The sequence below is a fragment of the Hesperophylax consimilis genome, chromosome 22 (assembly GCF_061612785.1).
Source record: "Hesperophylax consimilis isolate HC1 chromosome 22, BYU_Hcon_1.0, whole genome shotgun sequence".
Classification (NCBI taxonomy): Eukaryota; Metazoa; Arthropoda; class Insecta; order Trichoptera; family Limnephilidae; genus Hesperophylax; species Hesperophylax consimilis.
In genome coordinates, this window is record NC_142857.1 from 30006569 (window position 1) to 30028193 (window position 21625).

The 21625-nt window shown below is 34.0% G+C and overlaps 1 protein-coding gene across 1 annotated transcript in view; it reads right to left on the reverse strand.

The window, feature by feature from the left end:
- LOC149413438 (uncharacterized) overlaps positions 1–21625 on the reverse strand; it is a 546764-nt gene that overhangs the window by 105037 nt on the left and 420102 nt on the right. Inside the window, 4 exon segments of the mRNA XM_089644997.1 lie at positions 2018–2168; positions 2899–2925; positions 4957–5283; positions 7016–7200. Of these exon segments, the coding sequence (XP_089501123.1) occupies positions 2018–2168; positions 2899–2925; positions 4957–5283; positions 7016–7200 (690 nt within the window).

The window sequence follows — 21625 nt, forward strand, 5'->3', positions numbered from 1 at the left end:
CTACAACCAAATCCTCAGTACCGCTTTTTGATTCAATAATGTAAAGAACGTGACTCAAAGGGGTTCCATATAAATAATTCCTAACCACTTACAGGGTTTTGTGAAGCGACGTAACGCAGAGAAAAACGCGAATTTTTTGCCCTGAGGACAAAAAAAGACCCAGGGCCCGTGTCATCTTTGGATCTTGGTTTTGTACGATCTTTTTAAAGAAAGGAAGGAGAGAAAATTCCGGATAAGAAATATATCAGGGGTGGGTAGGTATCTGATGGTCAGTGTATCCAGGAGTGGCGGACTTGTGACATTACCACTGTGGTGGAAGGCTGCCGGCTGGAGATGTCAAAGTGTCCTTCAACTGGCTTCTCCCGATCTGGCCGGCCACACAGTTGGTGGGCGGACAAATTCGCTGCCAAGAACTGGACATACCACACCCCATGAACCCAGGCTCCCCTGCTAAGTTGCCAAACGTAACGATCCTCTTAGAGCAACTTATATCAAAGCATTATTTCAGCACTATTCAAACGATATATCTGATTGTTATCGTATGAATAGTACTGAAATATCGGTTTAGGTATTTGACCATCCTCTTGATAAGCACTATTCATACGATAAAATCAGATATACAATTTTCATACGTTCGAGTAAGCTCGGACTTTGAAAATAAATTAATCGAAAATCTAAAATAATACGTAATCGTATGAATAGTGCTGATCAAGAGGATGGTGAAATACCTAAACCCTGACTACGAAAAAATAATTAAATTAATAAAATAAACTCAACCAGTCAAAACCAAAGTTTATTTTACTATAATACATATTTTTATTAATAGATGTATCAAAAAATATGTTGTTTTTTGTTTTTTTTTGTTTTACAGGATTGAACTTTTCTCTTCGGGAACTGGTTCTTAAATGCTGTGAATGAGCCTTATATCATAAAACACTTTAGCCAAAATCCAATTGGATGATACCGTGATTTATTTCGTATATTAACTGCTGTAAATTTTTACAATAACATCTAATTTCAGTGAAATGCGTGTGTGCGTGAGTGCCATCAAAAGAATTCCGAAAGATTATTAATTTAATTTATCTACCACTACCGCCACCTGTGATATAGTTTCCAAATGATCATCCAAGAATCGAACCCTTTAAATTACAGATTGATTGATGCCATATTATGTAGGGTAAACTAGACTATGATTTCCCACCCTTACTCTGATGGCTATTTTCTCACTAACGTAAGTAAATATTTGACGGAAATATTAAGGGGTATCTGTATTAGTTCAATGTAAATTGACAAACTGCCATATCGGCAGAAAAAACAAATTGTTGAAAAGCAAAGATTTTGTGAAGTGCTTCGAAGTTTTTATAATTTTGCAGATATTTCTTGTATTGTCCTAATTCGATTGATAATACACAAAAATGAGTGTGTACCGTCTTCAGGTTGTTTTTAACGATTTTTATTAAAGCGGGCGATCCCTGTCAATCACTATGGACAAGTTGGCAATCACGGTATATTTAACTATATTTTATGTTTAATGTGTATGGGTAATATACTATTTGATGGGTGACTAGTTAAATATTATGCAACTACTTATTGTTTTGCCTAGTCTGAGAAGCTAGCAGTATTGATACCCGGTGCACCGGTGCACGTGCGTGAAACTCGATGTAAACGAGCGGAATACCTGTTCACTGTTGATGTCAGCTTTATGAGTTTTGGCTGGTATGTGGAACGAGTTACAAGCATCTGTATTTCCTCCATCGTGTAATCCGGCCCCCTTCAAGACCTGCTTTAATAAAGCCCCTGCCTTAACCGCTTCACAATGCTGCCCAACCGGGTGGCGACATAGCGCCCCCTCTGCCCGTACAAACCGTACAAACATGGGCGCTCTTATGAGGTGTCACATAAAATTTTTAAAATAAATCATCGTCAAATCTTTCAAGAGCGGACAATCATTATTTATAATGACCACTACATTAATTGTAGGAATACTTACTAGGGAATTAACTGTTTTTATACTCACAGTTTCTTGCGTCTCTGGAATCTGCCTGGTTGAAAATCTCTTGAGGAAGGAGTCCTCCCTCTTGAGTGGTGGCTTCTTCTGTATGGTGGAAATTGCGGAACTCAGTTGGACCGTGGTGCGAAGCTTCATCCAGCGCTGATTTGACTTGGTCCTAGCCAAATCACAAAAATGTTATTAAAATCGCTGAGCCAATCAAACATGAGAGGGTGCAAGAGTGATTCGGAGTGAACTTTGTGGCAAGATCTTTCTACGCAGGTAGACTTAGGTCTTTTGTTTTGTTGGTGCACTAGATTGGGAAACACGTTCTTAGAAACCGAATTGTTAATAGTGTGTCGTGTGTGAGTAATTATAAAATATAAAGCAGCGGTGTTTAAATATGCTTTCGACAGAGTTGAATGTGCGCATGCCTTCCACTCTATCAGCCAAGGACCAGAGACAGTTCCCACTACGCGATAGCATCTCAAAGTCAAATCTATATTCAGACGTTTATCAAAGACCTCCCTCTTCATAATTTGAGCTCAAGTCTGAACGGTTTTCGAGGGCTTAATTGATATTACATTTTACGAATCAGCATTCTCTTAAGGTTCTTATTATATTTTGGATCAATATATATATTTTTTTGTATTCTACCAAGCAAGCAGTATTATAGTATCATTCTTCCACCAGCATAGTTTTAAACATCTTTACCAATTTTCTACTTGTTTGTGCACTGGGCTTACACGTAAATATTACGGGCAGTTTGTTAAAAATAATTATCGAAAATATTATGTTTTATGAATGCATTTTTGTGATAGATCTTCTCTATTAGATCGCTAAGGACAATAATATATAAAATTCTACCCGCTAATGGATATTTGACAATTTTGAAAGATAATATTTACTTATCAGGTCGAGGGAGCTTGGTGTGGCTCCGCATGTAAAAACAATGTACTTACTTAATTTAAAATGCAAAATTTATTCATTTTTCTCGAAAACTTTATGAAACCTTCGAGTTATTTGATATCCCCTTTCTTTAGCTTCGGACCTCCTAAATCACTGCTGGTTCTTGGACAATGGATGAATTCACATAATATCACGTAAATCTAAGATTTAACCTTAGTTTTCTAACATAAATATGGACAAAAACAAGTCATAAACACATCGTGCATCCCTTTATAAACCTTGTACAAATACTTTCCATGCTTAAGAAAGTTTATAGAAAGAAATAACAAACTATTTTTTGTTTCTTCTAGACAAAATAAATTCTAAAAATGTCTCGAAAGAAGAAAATATTTACAAAGCTACTTGAAATGTTATCGACTTCTAGTAATAATGTTTAAATGTACCAGCCTTTTTATTCAGTGACTACTGATAAAGCCTTCAGAAAATTTACTGTTAAAAAGAAATAATAAAAATTGATCTGGCAATTTTTATTTTATTTTTAAGGCTTAAAAGTAAAAATACAAAGATTGAAGTTTGTAACAGATGTATCTAATAACTAATTGCTTTGAGAAATCTACTTAAAAGTCTATAAAGGGAACGAGAAGAAACGTTTCATTAAACACAGTATGGTAGATGAAAACAGTTGCTATAAGAAAGAGAATTATAAAATTATAACATTCTAAGAACCACGTCTGATCTAGAAAAATTAAGAACACCCATCGCAGTATAAAAAAATGATCATTACAAAAGAAACGTACACACCAATGACGAAAATTCAGTACGAAAAGATTAAAGACGACACAAAAAATCCCAACAGTAACTAGCTCATAACAACCTGTAAATAACAATTTAGCAAAATTCAAAACTGAAAATATTTCATTTTTAAACGTTTAAAACAAGAGATCTTAGAAACATATTATATATTATGTACCTTAATTGCAAAATAAATGGCTTTAATTCAAACATCTTTGTCACTTATTTTGAAATCGAAATGGTATTCTCAAATTAAAAATATTGGAAAAACTTATTGAACTCAAAATTTTAGAAAAATTGTAAATTTTAGAATCTTATCAACTACACTTTCGAAAACACACATGTCTATATCACTGAAATAATCTGTATGCTCTCCCTTTATAAATTTCGAAAACAAAATACAAATTAGATGCTTTTGTAATCAAAATATGTCATTAGGATTTTTTGAGCCGTTCTAGAGTCAAGAAATCCACTAGTCGTAAACACCCAAGCGCCATTCCCGTTCACTAGCTAGATGAGGAGAATAGGTTAAGGTAGATTTGGGCAGGCCATTAGAAACACACAGCAGGCCAAGATATCAGACCCGATATGGGGCCCTAGTCCAGACAACCATCACACGGAGCATAGTAGGAAGAATGCGACAGAGCCGGAGGTTTCTCTACTGGAATATGCCAGGAAAAACTCATTTCTTTAGAAGTTTTCTGTTAAGAGCTCATTTTATTTACTTGTTAATTCTAGTGTACTACAAGTAAAAAAGTTTTGAATTTAAAAATAGTTAAAATCTTGAACTTTTGTTCATATTTAAAGTACACAGACTAACGATGTACACAAACAGATTTAACTGTACTTGTTTGAACGACATTTTGATAACTCGGTTATAACAACTCTTTCTCGGATTTTATTTTCGGATAAGATTATTCAACTATTGCCGAAAGTAGGAATGAAAAATATAAAACAGAGGTAAAGTTATGGGTTTTTAAGCATGCGATAAGTCGTCTTTTTGATTAACTACCACGTTGCAACATCTGATTTATGATTGTCACGACTCTGTATAATGTTATTTGACTATTGTGTTATTAATCCTTGTTGCGCTAACGCCAGAGCCAAATTTCGGATAACCCTGTAGTTATCAATGGAGCAGACACCATGGAAACGAGATGACAGATGATGCAAGGCTGAACAAAATTTTGACTAAAAAATAAAGAAGAAGCGCAACACGGTTTAGAACTGTAGTTAAACAACGCACAGAATGTCAGATTTGTTACTGAATTGAAAACTTTAAAAATCTATATCTACTGCAGTTTTCGGCATATTCCATTATTTCAAAACCTCCCGCTTGCGTCTCGAACCTTTTAATCTTCCTCAGCGAGCAATAATACGCCATGACTGCTCTGACATTACTCCAGTTCTGGCTTCCAGATTGCCGTCTCCCAGTTCTTGGCGTCTGGACATTTCCAGTTCCATAACTCTTTATTGGATTCTCTTCATCATCAGCGACTTCTTCCAGCAGTTTCTCCTTCAGCGGAGAAGTTACTCTAGAAGAGCATGGAGCCATTGTCGTGGATGATCGTCTGGAGCTTCCTCGACGCATCCTAAGATTGTGGGCATTGAAGAACAACTCTCTTTTATGTGCTATGATGGTTTCATAATAATATTTAAGAAAGATAGCGAATTAGTGATAATCATTGTTAGTGCCATTAATTCACAGTTTGTTTGTAGTACTTTACTGAAAAAAAAACATTTTAGTAGGTGCATATTATATCTTCTGTATAATTCCATTATAGGTACCTACATGGACGATATTAGCGTTGCTGTATGCGTTTTTTTTAATATAATGCATAATATTATTTCAAGTAACAAATAACGACAAAACGAACGTCTTTTTGTTCCAAGAAGTAATAGAGGCCTTCCAAACTTTCAATAATTTGTAAACAATATTTTGTCTTCGGAATTAAAGTGTTTTAAAGCATTCAAACTTTTCACCAAAAGATAATATAGGTTTTTGTTTTTCATTTTGTCTTAATATTCTCTCACGGTTTTCATCCATTGAAACTAAGTATCTATTTTTCAATTTATTCAAAGTTGTTGGTTTTACTTATTTGGATAATGATTTAATATGCAAAACTTAAAATAAATGTTTTAAATGAGTAATAAAAATGAGTTTATTTCCAACCTTGTGAAAGTACGGTTCGACTTAAATAATAATAAAAAAAAGAAATTAACAAAAAAACAAAACCACTTCCACTCTGTGAAGACTCTGCCTTAAAATGGAGTCATCAATGATACTTAGGCGGAGTAAGGCGGTATGTGCAAACATGGTCAACAGTTGATGTAAAATATTCCGACAGCCGGTAGGTAAAACAGCCTAATTTAGATAGTCAGTTGCCAGATAGATCGGTTAAGGCGATGCACTACGTCGTGTAAAAAGACTTATATAAAAAATACTCGATTATTTCAAAGGTCAAGATGTATTCTACTCGCAGTATTTAATTAAAGCATCTGAAACATTTCTAGGCGACCAAAATTTCAAACCAAAAACACATGATTTTGCATTACTACGTATGGCATCACCTTAACTGTTAACATACTCTTTCAAAAAATGTCGTTCGTTACGTAAAATGACTGGCTTATATGAAGGGAGGCAGACTAACGAAGGTTTATAAATAATTGACGTCGTGTTGACCAATTGAATCCATCCGAGTTCGGGGAAACGGAATTTGGACAGTTATTCAGAATATCTATGAGTTTTGGGTAAAGACCTCATTGACTAATTAACTCCCTTATTAGTGTCAAAAAGTAGATGCGGACTGCTATTGTATGTTTAAGTGAGTGTATTTAATATTATTATGATATTATTTTGAAAAAAAAACAGTGTAAATCGAAGATAATCGATCTTTACAATGACTGCAGTTGAAATTTAGAAATGCCGATCCATCGACATTACCCGCCAGTACTGCTATCGTACGGCAATTTCTCAATTATGTCGCTATCATCTTCTGTGCTATCGACGCGTTTAATGCAAAATCACGCTCGGAAAATAGATATTAAAATCGTCGTCAGTTAAGCCTATCAATCCGATATTGTAAGTTATCGATTTGGACCCATGAAGGCGCCTTGTAAAGCGATGGGTCTTCGACCCTAGTAGGACAGGAGTAGAAAATGAGATGAGATTTATTTAAAAATAAAACTTCCATATCTATGTGCATAAGTGGAATGCTTTCTTCCTGCGATTCTGAAAACCAGGTAGTTAGTCCACTGAAGGATTGGTTTAAATTGCAAGGGGAATCCATTGGAGTGAGTCAATCACGAGTGTATCTGTCTCACCTCTGTCCAGGACTCTTGCCATCGGAGCTTGCGTTGTTGCTAGAGTCATCGTCATCATCTCTTGAGGTGGCCAGCGAGTGTCCCTGCGATCCCGTGCCGCCCGCGTCCTCCGAGGAGCCGCCCGGACCGGACTGGTCGCCAACCCCGCTACCGCCCACTGGGAGGGTGCGATCGGGCTCTTCCACCTGAGGGGAACAAAATGAACAAGTTAATACTAATTATAATAATTGGAACTCATGATAATTAAGGCTAATAATAACACTGGTCAACACATTTTTTGTCCCTTGAACGAAAGTAGCCAAATCTGACAGGAAATTTCACGCTGATTTCAGATATGTGATTAGTTTTTTTCTATCACGTCAGGTTTTTATGGGTTTTAAGTTTTACTTAAATGTGTATTAATTCATATTTATTCGTGAGTTATCATTGATTTTTTTTATAATATGGCAATACTAGGCTCGAATGTCATTTGAATCTCACAAACATGAAAGAGAACTATGACAACAAGAAGCTGCTGTTAACAAAAATTAAATATGTACACGAATGGAAAATATGTGGTGATATAAAAGTAATAGTGCTCCTACTAGGACTGCAAGCGGGATACACAAAGTATTGTTGTTTTCTGACAGGAAAGAACAAGGACTGGCCTACTAGAAAGTACCTTTAACCTGGCACGAAGAATGTTCAACATGCTAAAAAGATATATTACTTTCACCCTTACACATTAAATTGGGTTTGATGAATTTTTTTTAAAGGCTTGTCTAAGGATGGAAATGGCATGATTTACTTAAAGCAAAAGTTTCCTAAGATCAGCGACGCAAAAATTAAAAAGGGAATATTCGTGGGACCACAAATAAGGGAGATCTTGACTGATCCGAATTTTATAACACTGTTGAGAACAGTCGAGCTAGCCGCTTGGTCAGCCTTCAAGAATGTTGTCGAGAACTTTCTTGGAAGTCATAAAAGTGAAAACTATATATTATCAGCATTGTGTCTGAAATGCTCATGGCCTATAAAATATGGGATGTAACATGTCACTAAAAATACACTTCCTTCACTCTCATTTAAATTTTAAGTTATAGTATAGTTTTAGAAAATAAGGGAGATGTCAGTGACGAGCACGGCGAACGATTTCACCAGGACATTGCGGCTATGGAAAAGCGATACCAAGGAAAGTGGAGTCCATCTATGCTAGCAGACTATTGCTAGACCCTGCAGAGAGACTCTCAAGATACTCACAAGCGCAAATCAGGAGCAAAAAAAATTAAATTGAATTAGTTTTTTGAATTTTTTAAATTTTTTTGTTTCATTTCGTGTTTATGGATACTAAATACATATAAAAAAAATTGGCTATGCTTAAGGGACTGCACTTAAAAAAATAAATGTCGACCAGTGTAATTATACGTAAAAATAATATATAAATATAAAAGTTTCAATTATAAGTTACAATTATTATGAGTCATAATTTTATTTTTATAAAATAAAAATAATGTATTTTATAAAAATAAAATTATGACTCATAATAATTGTAACTTATAATTGAAACTTTTATAATTATATAATTGTAACTTATAATTATACAATTGGAACTTAAAATAATTATAATTTATGATAATGACTGCATCTTATTATAATTGTCTGTTACTCATCGATTTACGTTGAATTTATGTGTCATAATTTTCAAAATTGGAAGTGTTTGTTTGAAGAAATTTAAACTTCCGAAAGCCTGAACTATCTCAAAGTCGATCATGTTTGTAAAGGACTTTTATTTGAAAAAATCGAAACTTCCCAAATTCTACCCTGCTTCAGTTGAAACCCTTGAACTTCGTCGAATAAAAAAGGAGAAATAGTAAAAACCTTTCTTTAAAAAACACAATTTATGAGAAGGTCTTATATTTTTTGAAAAAATAATTTTGCAGAGTCGCAAACCGTATAAAGATTGAGCCACATGTCAGTAATTCAATCGTTTAGACGTTAAGAGGGTAGAAATAAAATCTATTGTCCCGACCTTTATTTAAATATTACCGCTGCGAATTTGTTTTTCCTTTCCCTTTCATATTTTATTTATCCAGAACAAACACATTTGAAAATTCTGATCGGAAAATCGTAAATTTAAATAAATCGAGTGAATATCCGATCTTCAATCTATCACATTGTCATTGTCTGTATTACTATTATAATTATTAATACTTTTGCATCAAACTTTTACATGTTTTTTTTTTTTTATTTCTTTTATTTTTTCCCAATTTATATATTTGACATTACAAGTTTTATAATAATAGGAAAGGGAACCCACTAAGGCGCAGCCTGTGCGTGGGTAATATAAGTTTATACATTAGATTTTTGTACCTAAAAATAACAGTAAGCATAATAAAGAAAAACGGTAGGATTATAATTAAAGTTAAGTTAAGACTTAAAGATTGTGCAAGAGGTGCATATTAAAAATAAATCCAAGTAAAAATAAAGATTGTAAGATAATATATACGAATGAAAAGAACACAAAATAAAAAAATAATAACTATACAGAAACAAAAAAGTAAAAATTAAATGAATAATGCTTCAACATTTGCATTGTTCAGCCACAACATTAATTCTTTTTGGTATTGCGCTAGTTTAGTTGTTACTTGAATTTTTTTTTGGTAATAGATTAAAAGTGCGAGGTCCAATAAAGCTACTGTGAGTTTGCATTAGATTGGTATTGGTTTGTGGGGTATAAAATACATGATTTCTTCTAAAGTTGATTTTGGGTTCATATTTTTGAAATTTGTTTTGGTTTTTCATGACATATTTCAGGCTTTGAAGGAAAAATAGTTTACGGAGATTGAATAGTTCAGATTCCTTGTACAATTGATCAGTCAAAAATGTCCTCTTTTTATTTATTTATTATTTATTTATTTATTTATTTATTTATTTATTTTTCATGTTCTCCGTAAAACGGTTATTCACCAATACATTATGGAGAAGATTACAAATTAGACAAAAAGTATAGCAAAACACATAAAAAGGTCAGTTTCACTACTTTGTGACATACGTCAAAAGATAATTGTTAAACTGCCTGTAGGTTACGTTAAAAAAGTCGATGGTCAATGCAGACTCGTTGAGCAGTTCAGTCGCTCTGTTGACTGGGGCGTTCTGATAGGCAGAAGTCCTCGCTTTTGGAGCATAAAAAAGGGTATGGGACCTTCCACGAGTATACTTGTCTGGGACATATAAGTTAATCTCTTTCAAAATAGGTGGATTATGTATAGTTCCAGAGATTATCTTAAAAAAATGTTTTCCTAAAAATATTTTTCGGCGGGCTTCTAATGTATTAAGATCGAGCATTCCTGCTAAGAATAAGGATGGATACAGGAAAGGGTAGTACATATATTCCCTCATATATAGGTAACGCATGAATCTCTTTTGTACTTTTTCTATTTCGAGAATATGGTTTTGCTCGGAAGGGGCCCAAATAATGGAGCTATATTCCAAGATACTGCGAACAAGTGCTTCATACGTTCTTCGGATTGCGATTCCGTTGGTAAATGATCTTGAATTACGAAGAACAAATCCAAGCATTTTGTTGGCACGGGAGACAATATCAGATATATGGGATTTGAAAGAGAGATTTGCTTCAAAAATTACGCCAAGGTCTCGAATCTCATTTTTACGTGTTAATTCATGTTTATTAATGTGGTAGGGGAACAGGAATGTATCTTTGGACCTTGTAAATGTAACGACACTGCATTTCTGAATACTGAAGGGTAAGTTGTTCAGTTCCGACCATTTGACAAGAGAATCAAGATCGTTCTGCAGAAGAATGGAATCGATGTAACTTTTGATTGCTTTGAAAAGTTTTATATCGTCAGCAAAAAGGAGATATTTTGAGTGGTTTATAGTGTTGCCAATGTCATTGATGAATAGGAGAAAGAGAAGGGGTCCTAGATTCGATCCCTGGGGAATCCCGGAGTTAGTTTTGTATTCGTGAGAGATATGGTGTCCGTAACTGACATACTGACGACGATTGCGTAAGTAGCTAGCCACAAAAGCGAGGAAATTCTGAGAGAATCCGATGTCACTTAATTTTTTTAATAAAATATCATGGTCGACTTTATCAAATGCTTTCTCGAAGTCTGTATAAATCACATCAACAGGTACAAAATTTTCAAATGAATTATTAATATAGGTAATGAGATTCATAAGATTTGTTGAAGGTGACAGTGTGGGACGAAATCCGTGCTGATTTTCGGTGAGTGCGTGTTTTGTTTGGTTATATATCTGTGAATAAATTATGGTTTCTAAAAGTTTTGCGGGTGCTGACAACACAGCTACAGGTCTGTAATTATCTATTTCTGACTTTTTTCCTTTTTTATGTATAGGCGTTACTTTCGTTAGTTTCCACATTTCCGGAAAGATATTTTTGCGAAGTGATAGGTTAAAAATATGTTTTAGAGGTTGAACAAAATAACTTGCATATCTTTTAAGGATTATAGGTGGAATACAATCTGGGCCGACGGAGTATTTAGGTTTTAGCTTATGGAAAGCTGTAATAATATCGTCATCGTTGATTTCATGAATTTGTACAGGTAAAGAGTTAAATGACGATGAAGCTATAGAGGATATGTCAAGTTTGGGGATATTGTCGCTAAATACTGATTGAAAATAGTGTGCGAAACCTGCGGCGATCTCAGACGATCCATCATATTTATTGTCTTTGTAGTCCATGTGGTTAAGTTTGTCACAGCCGCGGCGTTTATCGTTAGTGTAAGACCAAAATCGAGTTGGGTCTGTTATTATACTGTTCTCGGCCTCACGTGTAAAGTCAGTGTAGGCCTGACCAATTAACCGTTTGATTGATTTTCGCAAAGTTTTAAAGTTAGCTAAGGCATGTTCGGATTTTGTTTTTTTCCAAAGATAGTGCATTTTAGTTTTTTCTCGTATGAGGTGAATGATTTCCCCACTAAACCATTTCGGATATTGTCTAACATCTTTGAGCATACGTGTAGATCTTTTCTTAAAACAAATGTTGAAAATATTATTGAGCTGTTCATAAAACATTTCGACAGCTAGATTTACGTCAAAGCAATCGTAATGATTCCAGTGATGTTGTTCTAAGGCATTCTTAAGTGTGTTATCTGAGCTTTCGTGGAAAATCCAACCCATGTTTATGTCTGGAGGCAATGTGTCTGTTTGTATATGTGATTGAGTTGTGTAATCGAATGTGAATGAAAGTGAAGGGTGATGAATATCCTCTCTGACTAATGGGGAGTCATGGCGGCAGATAACAGCATTTTTAGAATTTACATTACTTAATACTAGGTCTAACATGTGTGCATTTATGTTATAAACAGTGTTGAATTGTGTTAAATTATAAAAAGAACAAAAGTAATCGAAAACGTCAATTGGGTTTTTCCCTGAGGGAAAGTTAAAATCACCGAAAATAATAATATTTTTTGATTGTAACTTTACACTTTCACTTATAGTTTTGTCGTAAAATAATTGATACTGTTCAGATGTTGTATTTGGAGGAAAATATACAACACATATATAAATGATGACATTTCTATGCGATATTTTCACCCACAAGTCTTCACCTTGGGTTTCTATGCAGTCCATTCTTTCCGCGTGTGAGTGGCTGTCAGCTCGGAGGGCTAGGAGAGTCCCTCCTCCGCGACTGCCTCTATCCTTCCTGTAGACGTGGTATAGGTTTTCGAATAGCTCCGACGAAAAGGTGCTTGAAGTTAGCCAAGTTTCAGTAAGAGCAATCAGAAGTGGTTTCTGGCACATTACGTTTGTCATGAAGTCGATAATTTTATTATTCAGACTTCGAACGTTCTGGTATACTCCACTAATGTCTATCTTTTTCGGACGTCGTATCAACCGTCCTAGTTTGGGGTCGTGGTCTCCGAAATGACCATTCGTTGAAGGCCACGTTTTCAGGCCAGATCGTGGGGTCCAGGAAAAAGTGGAAGTAATTTTCCGGTATGCCTATTTTGAAGGCAGCATAACGTTCATGCCTCGTAACCAGTTTTTCGACAGTGTAAATTAAATCCGGCTTCTTCTTTTTTTATTATATATAACCTTGATAATATGATTTTGTACTATTTGTAGTGGTTTTATAAATGTATCTAGTGCGCCACCCCGTCCTAATATACCGTACATAATTGAGGATTGCACTAGAGAAAAATAAATCATTTTAATTGTTTTACATGGCCAGCAGTCTATCTATGTATGTGGTTTGAAGACGCGTTTTTCTTGATCTTTTGATGTCATTTTTGGGTGATGGACATTTTTGTCACAACTCACTTAAAAAGTGTTTGCTTTACAAACGTGAGTACCCTAAAGTAGAAATTTTTGATTTAAAGTTTTTTAATTATTACAAAATTACAAAAATCTGCTGGATCCAGTTTATTTGAGGGTCTAGAGTCATTGTGAGGTAAACAATCAACTTCCTTATTTCGTCATTGGGAAAGTGATTGTCCCCATTCAATATATCCTCTTAATATTCAAGTAAACGTTACTTTGACTAGATCATTAATATTTTCTCTATTCATTGGACTAGATGACTAACTTTCTTTTGGTATGTTTCAGTAAAGATTCGTTTTTCAAATGTGAAGTCGTCTGTTTATTTACTAGTATTATGGTGTACCATATGGTATATAACTTATGGTGTACCATATGGTAAGGGTGTTTGAAAAACAATTGCCATTGAGATGTGACATTTCTTTGGAGAAATTGTATTATTCTTTATTTGATAGTTATAAACAAGTAAAATGGCTTATTAATTAAGTAGGTAGATATTTAAGTACCTCTTTACAAATCTTTTGATTTCAGAGTAAATTTAATACAGGAAAATTTTAAAAAAAAATTATTTTTTTGACCAGAGGTCTACTTTTCGCAGAACTGCTAGTACAATAATTTTGTAAATACGTCTTTTTGTAGATTAAAACACCTTTGTAACTTACTTATGCTTTTTTATTTATGACCGGACTAGTTTCACCTTACAATGGGCATCTCTAGACTGGTCTAGTCTTCGGGTATTATAAATTCATTAAAAAAGCCATATTCAACTGGAATTCCAAGATTAATTTAATTTTATGGGTGTTTTAGGTTAAATGTGTATTGAAAATCAGGCTAAAGGCCAATAACCTTTAACTCGATTAGCGATTATAGCGTTAATAAATAATATTACCGCTTCAAATAGATTTTGAGATATACCAGGAAATAGGCATTATAGAGTTGCTGGTTTCTGAAGTTTTTTTAATGGCCTGATCCCAAACAACGTCACATTAATAATAATAATAATACTTGGATGACTTGTATAGCGCCGTTTTTGTGCAAAAACACCTCAAGGGCGCTGTACAAACTTATAATACATTTGTACAGTGGTCTATGTTATTAAATACGTATCTTCATGGTAAATGTTACACAGACTCCCTTGTCCAGTAACCTTTGAAATAATGTTCACGAGGTTTATGTATTATTTATACCCAAAGTTTAAAAAAAGGCTATTTTGCTATGTATATTTTCACCAGACTAACACACCATGGAGTTTTTATAGAGTCAAATACTACACATTAAAATGTAATGTACTTTTATACGCGACAAGTTAAAGTCCCCGGCGTTGCCCGGACTTTACTTAGAGTTTGCCGAAATCTCATATGACAGTAACCTTCATTATGTTTTAAAGGTCAAGTGTCCAAAATTTCATCAGTTTCGGAATAGACTTGTATCCAATCTACACGGCTGCCCGCTACGGGCACATACACTCTACTTTATATAATTAAATAGAAGATAAATACAGGGCACAGTTATCCTCCTTTATATTATATGTAGACAGAAAACAAATTTATTTATTTATTAGACAATTTGTATAGCGCCTCTTTTGTGAGATATCACCTCAGGTACGCTTTCCAGTTGATGCAGGTATTACAAAAAATACAAATACATATTACGAAAATAAAGTGAATTTAAGTTAAGTAAAATTAAGTACAGGAACAAGTGACACGAAGATAGACGATGGAGACTCTGCAGCAAGAATCCTAGGTGGTGAGGAAACTGGACCAGCTGCTGCAGCGAAAGAGTCCACCGCGTCCACCAACAGTGCCAGCACGAGGTTCTGCTGTATGTGTCTGCTGCTAATTAAGCTCTGACAAAATATCCTCACGTAGATAACAGACCTTGGCAGCACCGCTGTGACGTTCGGCGAGTCCTTCATTCATCTTCATGTAATCTTGTTCCTGGTGATTGTTGAAGTGGTGCATTCTGCCCGTAATAAAAAGCGACGGTTGGGATAATAAATTACCCTGGGCTTAGCGAAACACTTGCTAGGGCCTTCAGAGTTTCCGAAAATTCCATTTAAAACACCTGGCGTACAGTACATCTGGTGTCCCAAGTTCATTGCAAGCGAATTTCGAATATTTTTTAGCAAAATTTTCGATTATTCACCTTTAACACACTGCACTCAAATCACATTAATTTAAAGTTTTGATTACTGGTTATTAAGCGTATTTAAAATGTTGAATGAAAAAGGGATGTTGCCTCATTTCCCTTGAAAATACTAAAAAAAAAAACATACAACGGTTGGGGACGCGTTAGAGGACGCATACGGCTGCCACGAAGGGCGCTGTATTAAGACATAAAAATCACGTGTCAATTGGTGAATAAATATTATTGTTCTTGATTTTATTTAACCCTATAAAGAGCACATGAGCGCATGTTGCATACATTTTAATATCATAATGCGTGCAAATACTAGTTTTTTTGTTTATTCAGCCTCACAGCTTATCCCAATGTTGTGGAAATGAGCAATATTAACGATAAGTATTGTCATGTTGATTTTAAAGTGGTAATAATCTTTCGAATTTGCTTTTAGCGCTAAGCGATGTTGCTTCCCTAGCTTTTCTGGGTGGGTATTCTGTTTGAAAGGGTAGAAAAAGGGGACGGGTCTGGTTTTTCACATGACATGAACAGCTTCTTCTTGTTTTAAATGTCAAATGTGTAAAATTTCACAAATCTCAGAATTAAACTATGGATTTATATATAAAAAACAATCAGATATAGATAGCGATTTTCATCTTATTTTAAATGTCATATTCATACAAAATTATGAATAAGTAGAAAAATCTGATCCAAAGGGTGGTAAAATAAGGGTGGTTGCCTATAAAATTTACAGGAAACTAAACACAATAAGACAACTATTATTATCAATAGCAAAATAAGGAAATGAAGATAATCACCTCTCTACTCAGATAAACAAAAAACAATCAGGAAACACCAACATATATAAAAATATCAAAGGGTGTCATAAATTGAACACAAATATTGCATTAACATTTTTTTCACACAGGCAGAAAAAAAATTGCTGGGATTTCTCTCTAACTCAAATAAGGGTTTCTAGTGTTGTCTAAATCTATGATATCATCCCAATACGACGTAATAACAATAACCGTAACACCGAATGTCCGTTCCTAGGCTTAAATAAACCTAACCTTACTTAATCACGATAAAACTACCCATCCAACATAACCTTCCCTTTAATAATCCGGAGCTGCCTAACCTACCCCTTATTTCCTTCGGCGGGGAAACTCCTCTAGACAGTAAAGTACTCGGCTCTTGGAAAAAAAGAGTTATTTATAGTTGGCAAAAGCAATATCACTAACAGAAATCTTTAATCAGGTTGTATTTATTGCTGGGAGATTGCGAATTGGAGTTGAATCGAACCATTTTTAATAAAATCTTGTTAATTAAAGAAAAATAATTATAAACGTGTATTATGTGTTTCTCGATAGGACTAAGTAACTCATCGCACCGTAACCTCACAGGAGGAGTGACATTAACCGTCAAAATTATTTGTCAACTTACACATTCCTCGCTTCATTTACATTCATCGTTCCATAACAATTTTTTCTTTACACTAACTCAACACAACTTTGGGTCTTTTTGAGGTGAACACTAAACATGGGTCCTGAAGAAACCTACAACTAGAAGGGAAAAAACACAGACCTCTACAAATCGTACCACAGCCGAGCTCTTTAATGCGATAACGATTTGTAAAACGACCCGTTCTCATGTGACAAATATCAACCGTATACAAATTTTATCAACTGTATTCAAATGTGTTGTATTTTTCCCGACTTTGTTGTGCCTATGTGCCTAAGTATCCATTGAAATACGGGTAGAACACGGACAGCATTCCCATCGGGCACCTGTGCTCTGAACATTGCAATTTGTATCTTAGAATGAGGGAACCGCCAGTTTCTGAAGGGTTTTAACGGGTATTTTGGTGTCCCAGAACAAAAAGATGTCTGCTTAATTCAATGTGCAAGTAGAGGAGCACTTGCGATTTTGTATGGGTTTAGCTGTTGTGTACTATTGAAGTATCTGTGGACCTTGTACGTACACTAATATGCAATACGCACAGCTTCATGATATATACTCGTTAATATAACGTACTGTGTACATGTAATATTATATAATTCAACTTGTCTCTTGACATGAACCGATTCACTTCTAGTAATTGGCATATCTCTCTCAGACATCACTGACTTCTTCCACTAATCACTTTCACGTCACGTGTTCTTTCTCCGTTCATCCACTCTTCGTATCCAAACTATTTTTGCTTTCCATTCTCAATCTCGCTCATTACGCTTACATCATTCTTTCCGAATCTCCACATTAATTGTAATGTGGTCATTCTGTGTTTTACAATGCATAAACCGCAGTGATCTAGTTTCTACAGCAATCAGTCTATTTTTATCTTTTCTCTGCTAGTTTTAATAAAACTATGTTATTAAAATACCATATCTGAAAAGAATATTTTTATTATCTCTGAAAAACACGTTAGCGTTTATTTAACCCAAAACAGTTTCTTAAAAAAATATAATCCGAATTCTTGGTATTGCTACAATATTTTAATAATGATGTTAAAATTCCCATTCAGTGGTAATAATTTATAATTCATTAATTCATTCCACTAATGTGGCGTCCATCCAATACTCAGCAAACAGATGGAAACATTCAAATTTGCTGGCTTAAAGAGATCATTCAGCAGGATTCAACTTGGGAGAAAGTTAAAAGAATTTTTCAATAAATGTTTCGAAAGAAAAGAGGAGTTTTAGTTTCCAAGAGGAAGGAGGTCTGAATGAGAAGAAATGAGATTGTCTTGCAATTCCCGCAGTTATGATTTATTAGGGTGGAAATATCCACAACGATAAGAACAGTGAGCACTATTATTTAAGGGATGGTTTCCGTGCTTTTAAAGAACTAATGTATTTGAATAGGGTTAAGGTTATTTCAACGTATTTTTATATTTACAATACAAATTGAATTTAATTCCCATCGGGAAAATAATGCAGACTAGGCTATTTTATTAATAATTTGATTTATTTTCTGTATAAATTTCGTGCGGAGGTTGCGGGCTTAAAATTTAAATAAATATATTTTTTAATTAATTTGTTTTGTGACAAATCTTTTTACATAATAAACGTATATATTATATTTGCGGCAAGTTCCTGAATGGAAGATATTCTAAGGACGGGATGTTTAATAGAATTTGAAAAATTAATCAAATTTGAAAGTCAATATTCAAGTTCTGTTATTATCTAAGTCATCTTAAACAACTGGGCCCTGATGAAATAATAACAGAACTTGAATAGAACTTTCATGCAATTTGAATTTCAACTTTTAAATGAAATGATTTGTTTGGATTCTGTGAAACAACTCGTCCTAGGAAGCGCATATGTTGACCAGATTCGAATAGCCAGGTACATCCTTATCTTCCTCTCCCCCTCCTTCTTCTGCATTTTTTAGTAAATATTACCTCAGGGGCGCAATAATGGTGGAAACTACATTAAAGGTATGGACAGCTAAAAATACTACATGCGTAATCTATAACCCCTTCAGCGTTTTAGGGACATATATAACCGAACGTCCATATTTTAAACAAGTATTTTTATCTATCATGTGGAAATACATAATGTTTTGACCTTAGAAAGAGAAAATATAATTCTTTCCAGTTTGCCACAAATATTTATGAAGAATGCCATGGTGAAAATCCTAAAATATCCGTAGTGGATAATTCATATTTTGCGCCACTACCGTAACTTTCGGCTTAATTTTCAAATTTCTTTCTTATTTTTTTATTGTATCAACGAGAAAAAAAAATGAAATTACAACTTTCTTACAAATTCCCTTAATAAAACCGGAGTGTCTTTAGAAATATCGATTTCTCTCAATTATTCTACGTTTGAGAAAAAAATAGCTAAAAATGTTGTAACCGTTTTTGACAACATATTTCATGTTTAAAACAAAGTTGAAAATAATTCGAGTCAAATACTCGTACCAGGACCACAGAGCTGTATAACAGAGATAGAGGTTGTATTATGTAGAATCTACCTATTCTTCTCATCAGAGTGAAAATATTATTTTGAACGGCGTTTTTACCGGAGGCTGTATAATATTATCGAATAATGGCAGGCAGGCTCAAAAAAGGCACCTCGAAAGAGGCAAGAGGCGTGGTCCGTAAAAGATTACTGAGAACAATAGAACTGAACAATAAGAAATGATTGTAGCCAGGATGTCACAGTATAAGTACGAGATCAGCTGATTTCTTGTTTCAATACCTAATATGTATTTTCACAGACATAGGAATTAATAGACGAGAAGATAAAGGCGAGGGGTAAAATCAACTGTGGAAGAACGAAGGGAGTAAGGCTGACTGTGATTCGTCAATAAATCAATCTGACAGTAAATAGGCATCTCGCATTATAATATCACCATTTACTTCTTAAAAGTAAAATCTGCCTTTGAATGAATAGACATTTTTACATGGGAGCGCAAATTACTCGCCACGTTATGAACTAATTTGCGAAGTCCAAATTCGGCAAAGTAAGGCAGCTTCTATGTTCAGAGTCGTAGTTAGTTTCAGAGTATTTAGTTAAGACACTTTTACAAATATCTCATAATTTACTTACCCCAGTAAACAACGATGAGCACACTTGAGAATCGCTACATTGTGATGTGATAGTATATGTTTCTAAAACTGATCCACATAATACGGTGTGAATAAGCTTAAAATAAAGTAAAATAATGCTTACTTATGGAATGTAATACGACAATTGGGTTTATTCTCTTTTTCACATCTATTTTTACAAGTTTTCATATCACAAGTCAACATTTTGCCGCGTTATTTCGTAAAATGAACCGATGATGCCTCGACCATAGTTCGCACAAGAATGATGACGTCACGTATTCAAATTTCACTTGAGGCCGTATGCGAGCCCAGCCGGCTCAATGGAACCGGTATGGGGAGTGGGGATAATACGCTTTTAATCACTTAGGGCAGGTCTACTAATATTCATATGTCTATGTGTATTTTTAATGAAATTTAATAATTTTTCTAACAAAACTTATTTTTAATTTGTTCAAATTCTAACTTCGCTCAAGAGGCCTTGTTAGTAGTATTTGCTTTGGCAGCGTGAAAACAAACCACTTTGATGGTTGGTGTTCTCAACGGTTCGGCTATTACACTATACACCGACTTTAGTATTTCCACATTTCTGTAGTATTACCACACTCATGCACACCGGAAGGCTTGCAATAAAAAATAATAATGATTATGAATTTATTAGATAGTAAATGCATTCATTAATTTTCAATGAATTGTTAAATTAATCAATGAAAAAAATAATTATAAAAAATTGTTTTATAACCTAGATGATGTGTCGGATAAACATCCGATTTTAACTAGTTGCAAGATGATATTGTTAATTCTGAATTTTAAATATGAGATCGACAAAAATAACGTCTCCTAATTAGGTCCCAATGGCCGAGTGGTTAAAGACGTTGTCTCGGTAAGACAAAGATCCTGCGTTCGATTTCCAGATCTTATCTTGTTCTATTCCATGTTTTGTTTTGTTGAAACAAAAAGGGTGCTGTCAATTTTTTTTAAACAACGCTCTGTCTTATTATTATATATCTATCTTATTACTATCTATCTTTCTTATTACTATATATCTTATTACTATCTATCTATCTTATTATAGACTAGAAAATCTATTATAATTACTTACACAGGTTGGATTCACTGCTTGTCGATCAATAAAACTAAACTATAATATGTAAATAATATAATAATAATATTTTAATTCAAATTGTCTATATGTACATAGTTACTGAGGAAGAAGCCATTGGCTTTGAAACGTGTAGAATATTATTTTTTTAAGCATTTCATTTACATATAATATGTGTATTGTAAAATTCATTTGACCGATGAATTGAAATGTTTTTATTACCTATTTTATGTTAATGCAGAGAAGCAAGAATGTCACTTGAGATTAAAGCTGTTTATTAGAGAAATTCAGATGCAGTTCCGCACGCAGATGCAATGTGTTATTGGAGATGAAATTATTTAATCCATTTTTTTTTAAAATAATTAATGATCTTCTAATGATTTTGCGTACGTTTTTAGGAAAGAAAAATTGAGTTTTATGATTGGTGATGCAATATTACAAGGATTTGATTAGAATTTGTCTTCCAAATGTGATTTGTCCCTCTATAAGAAATAGTTTAACTTTATAATAAAATTAAAAACCAAACAACCTTGGCGTTGAAAGTAAGCATACATTGAAT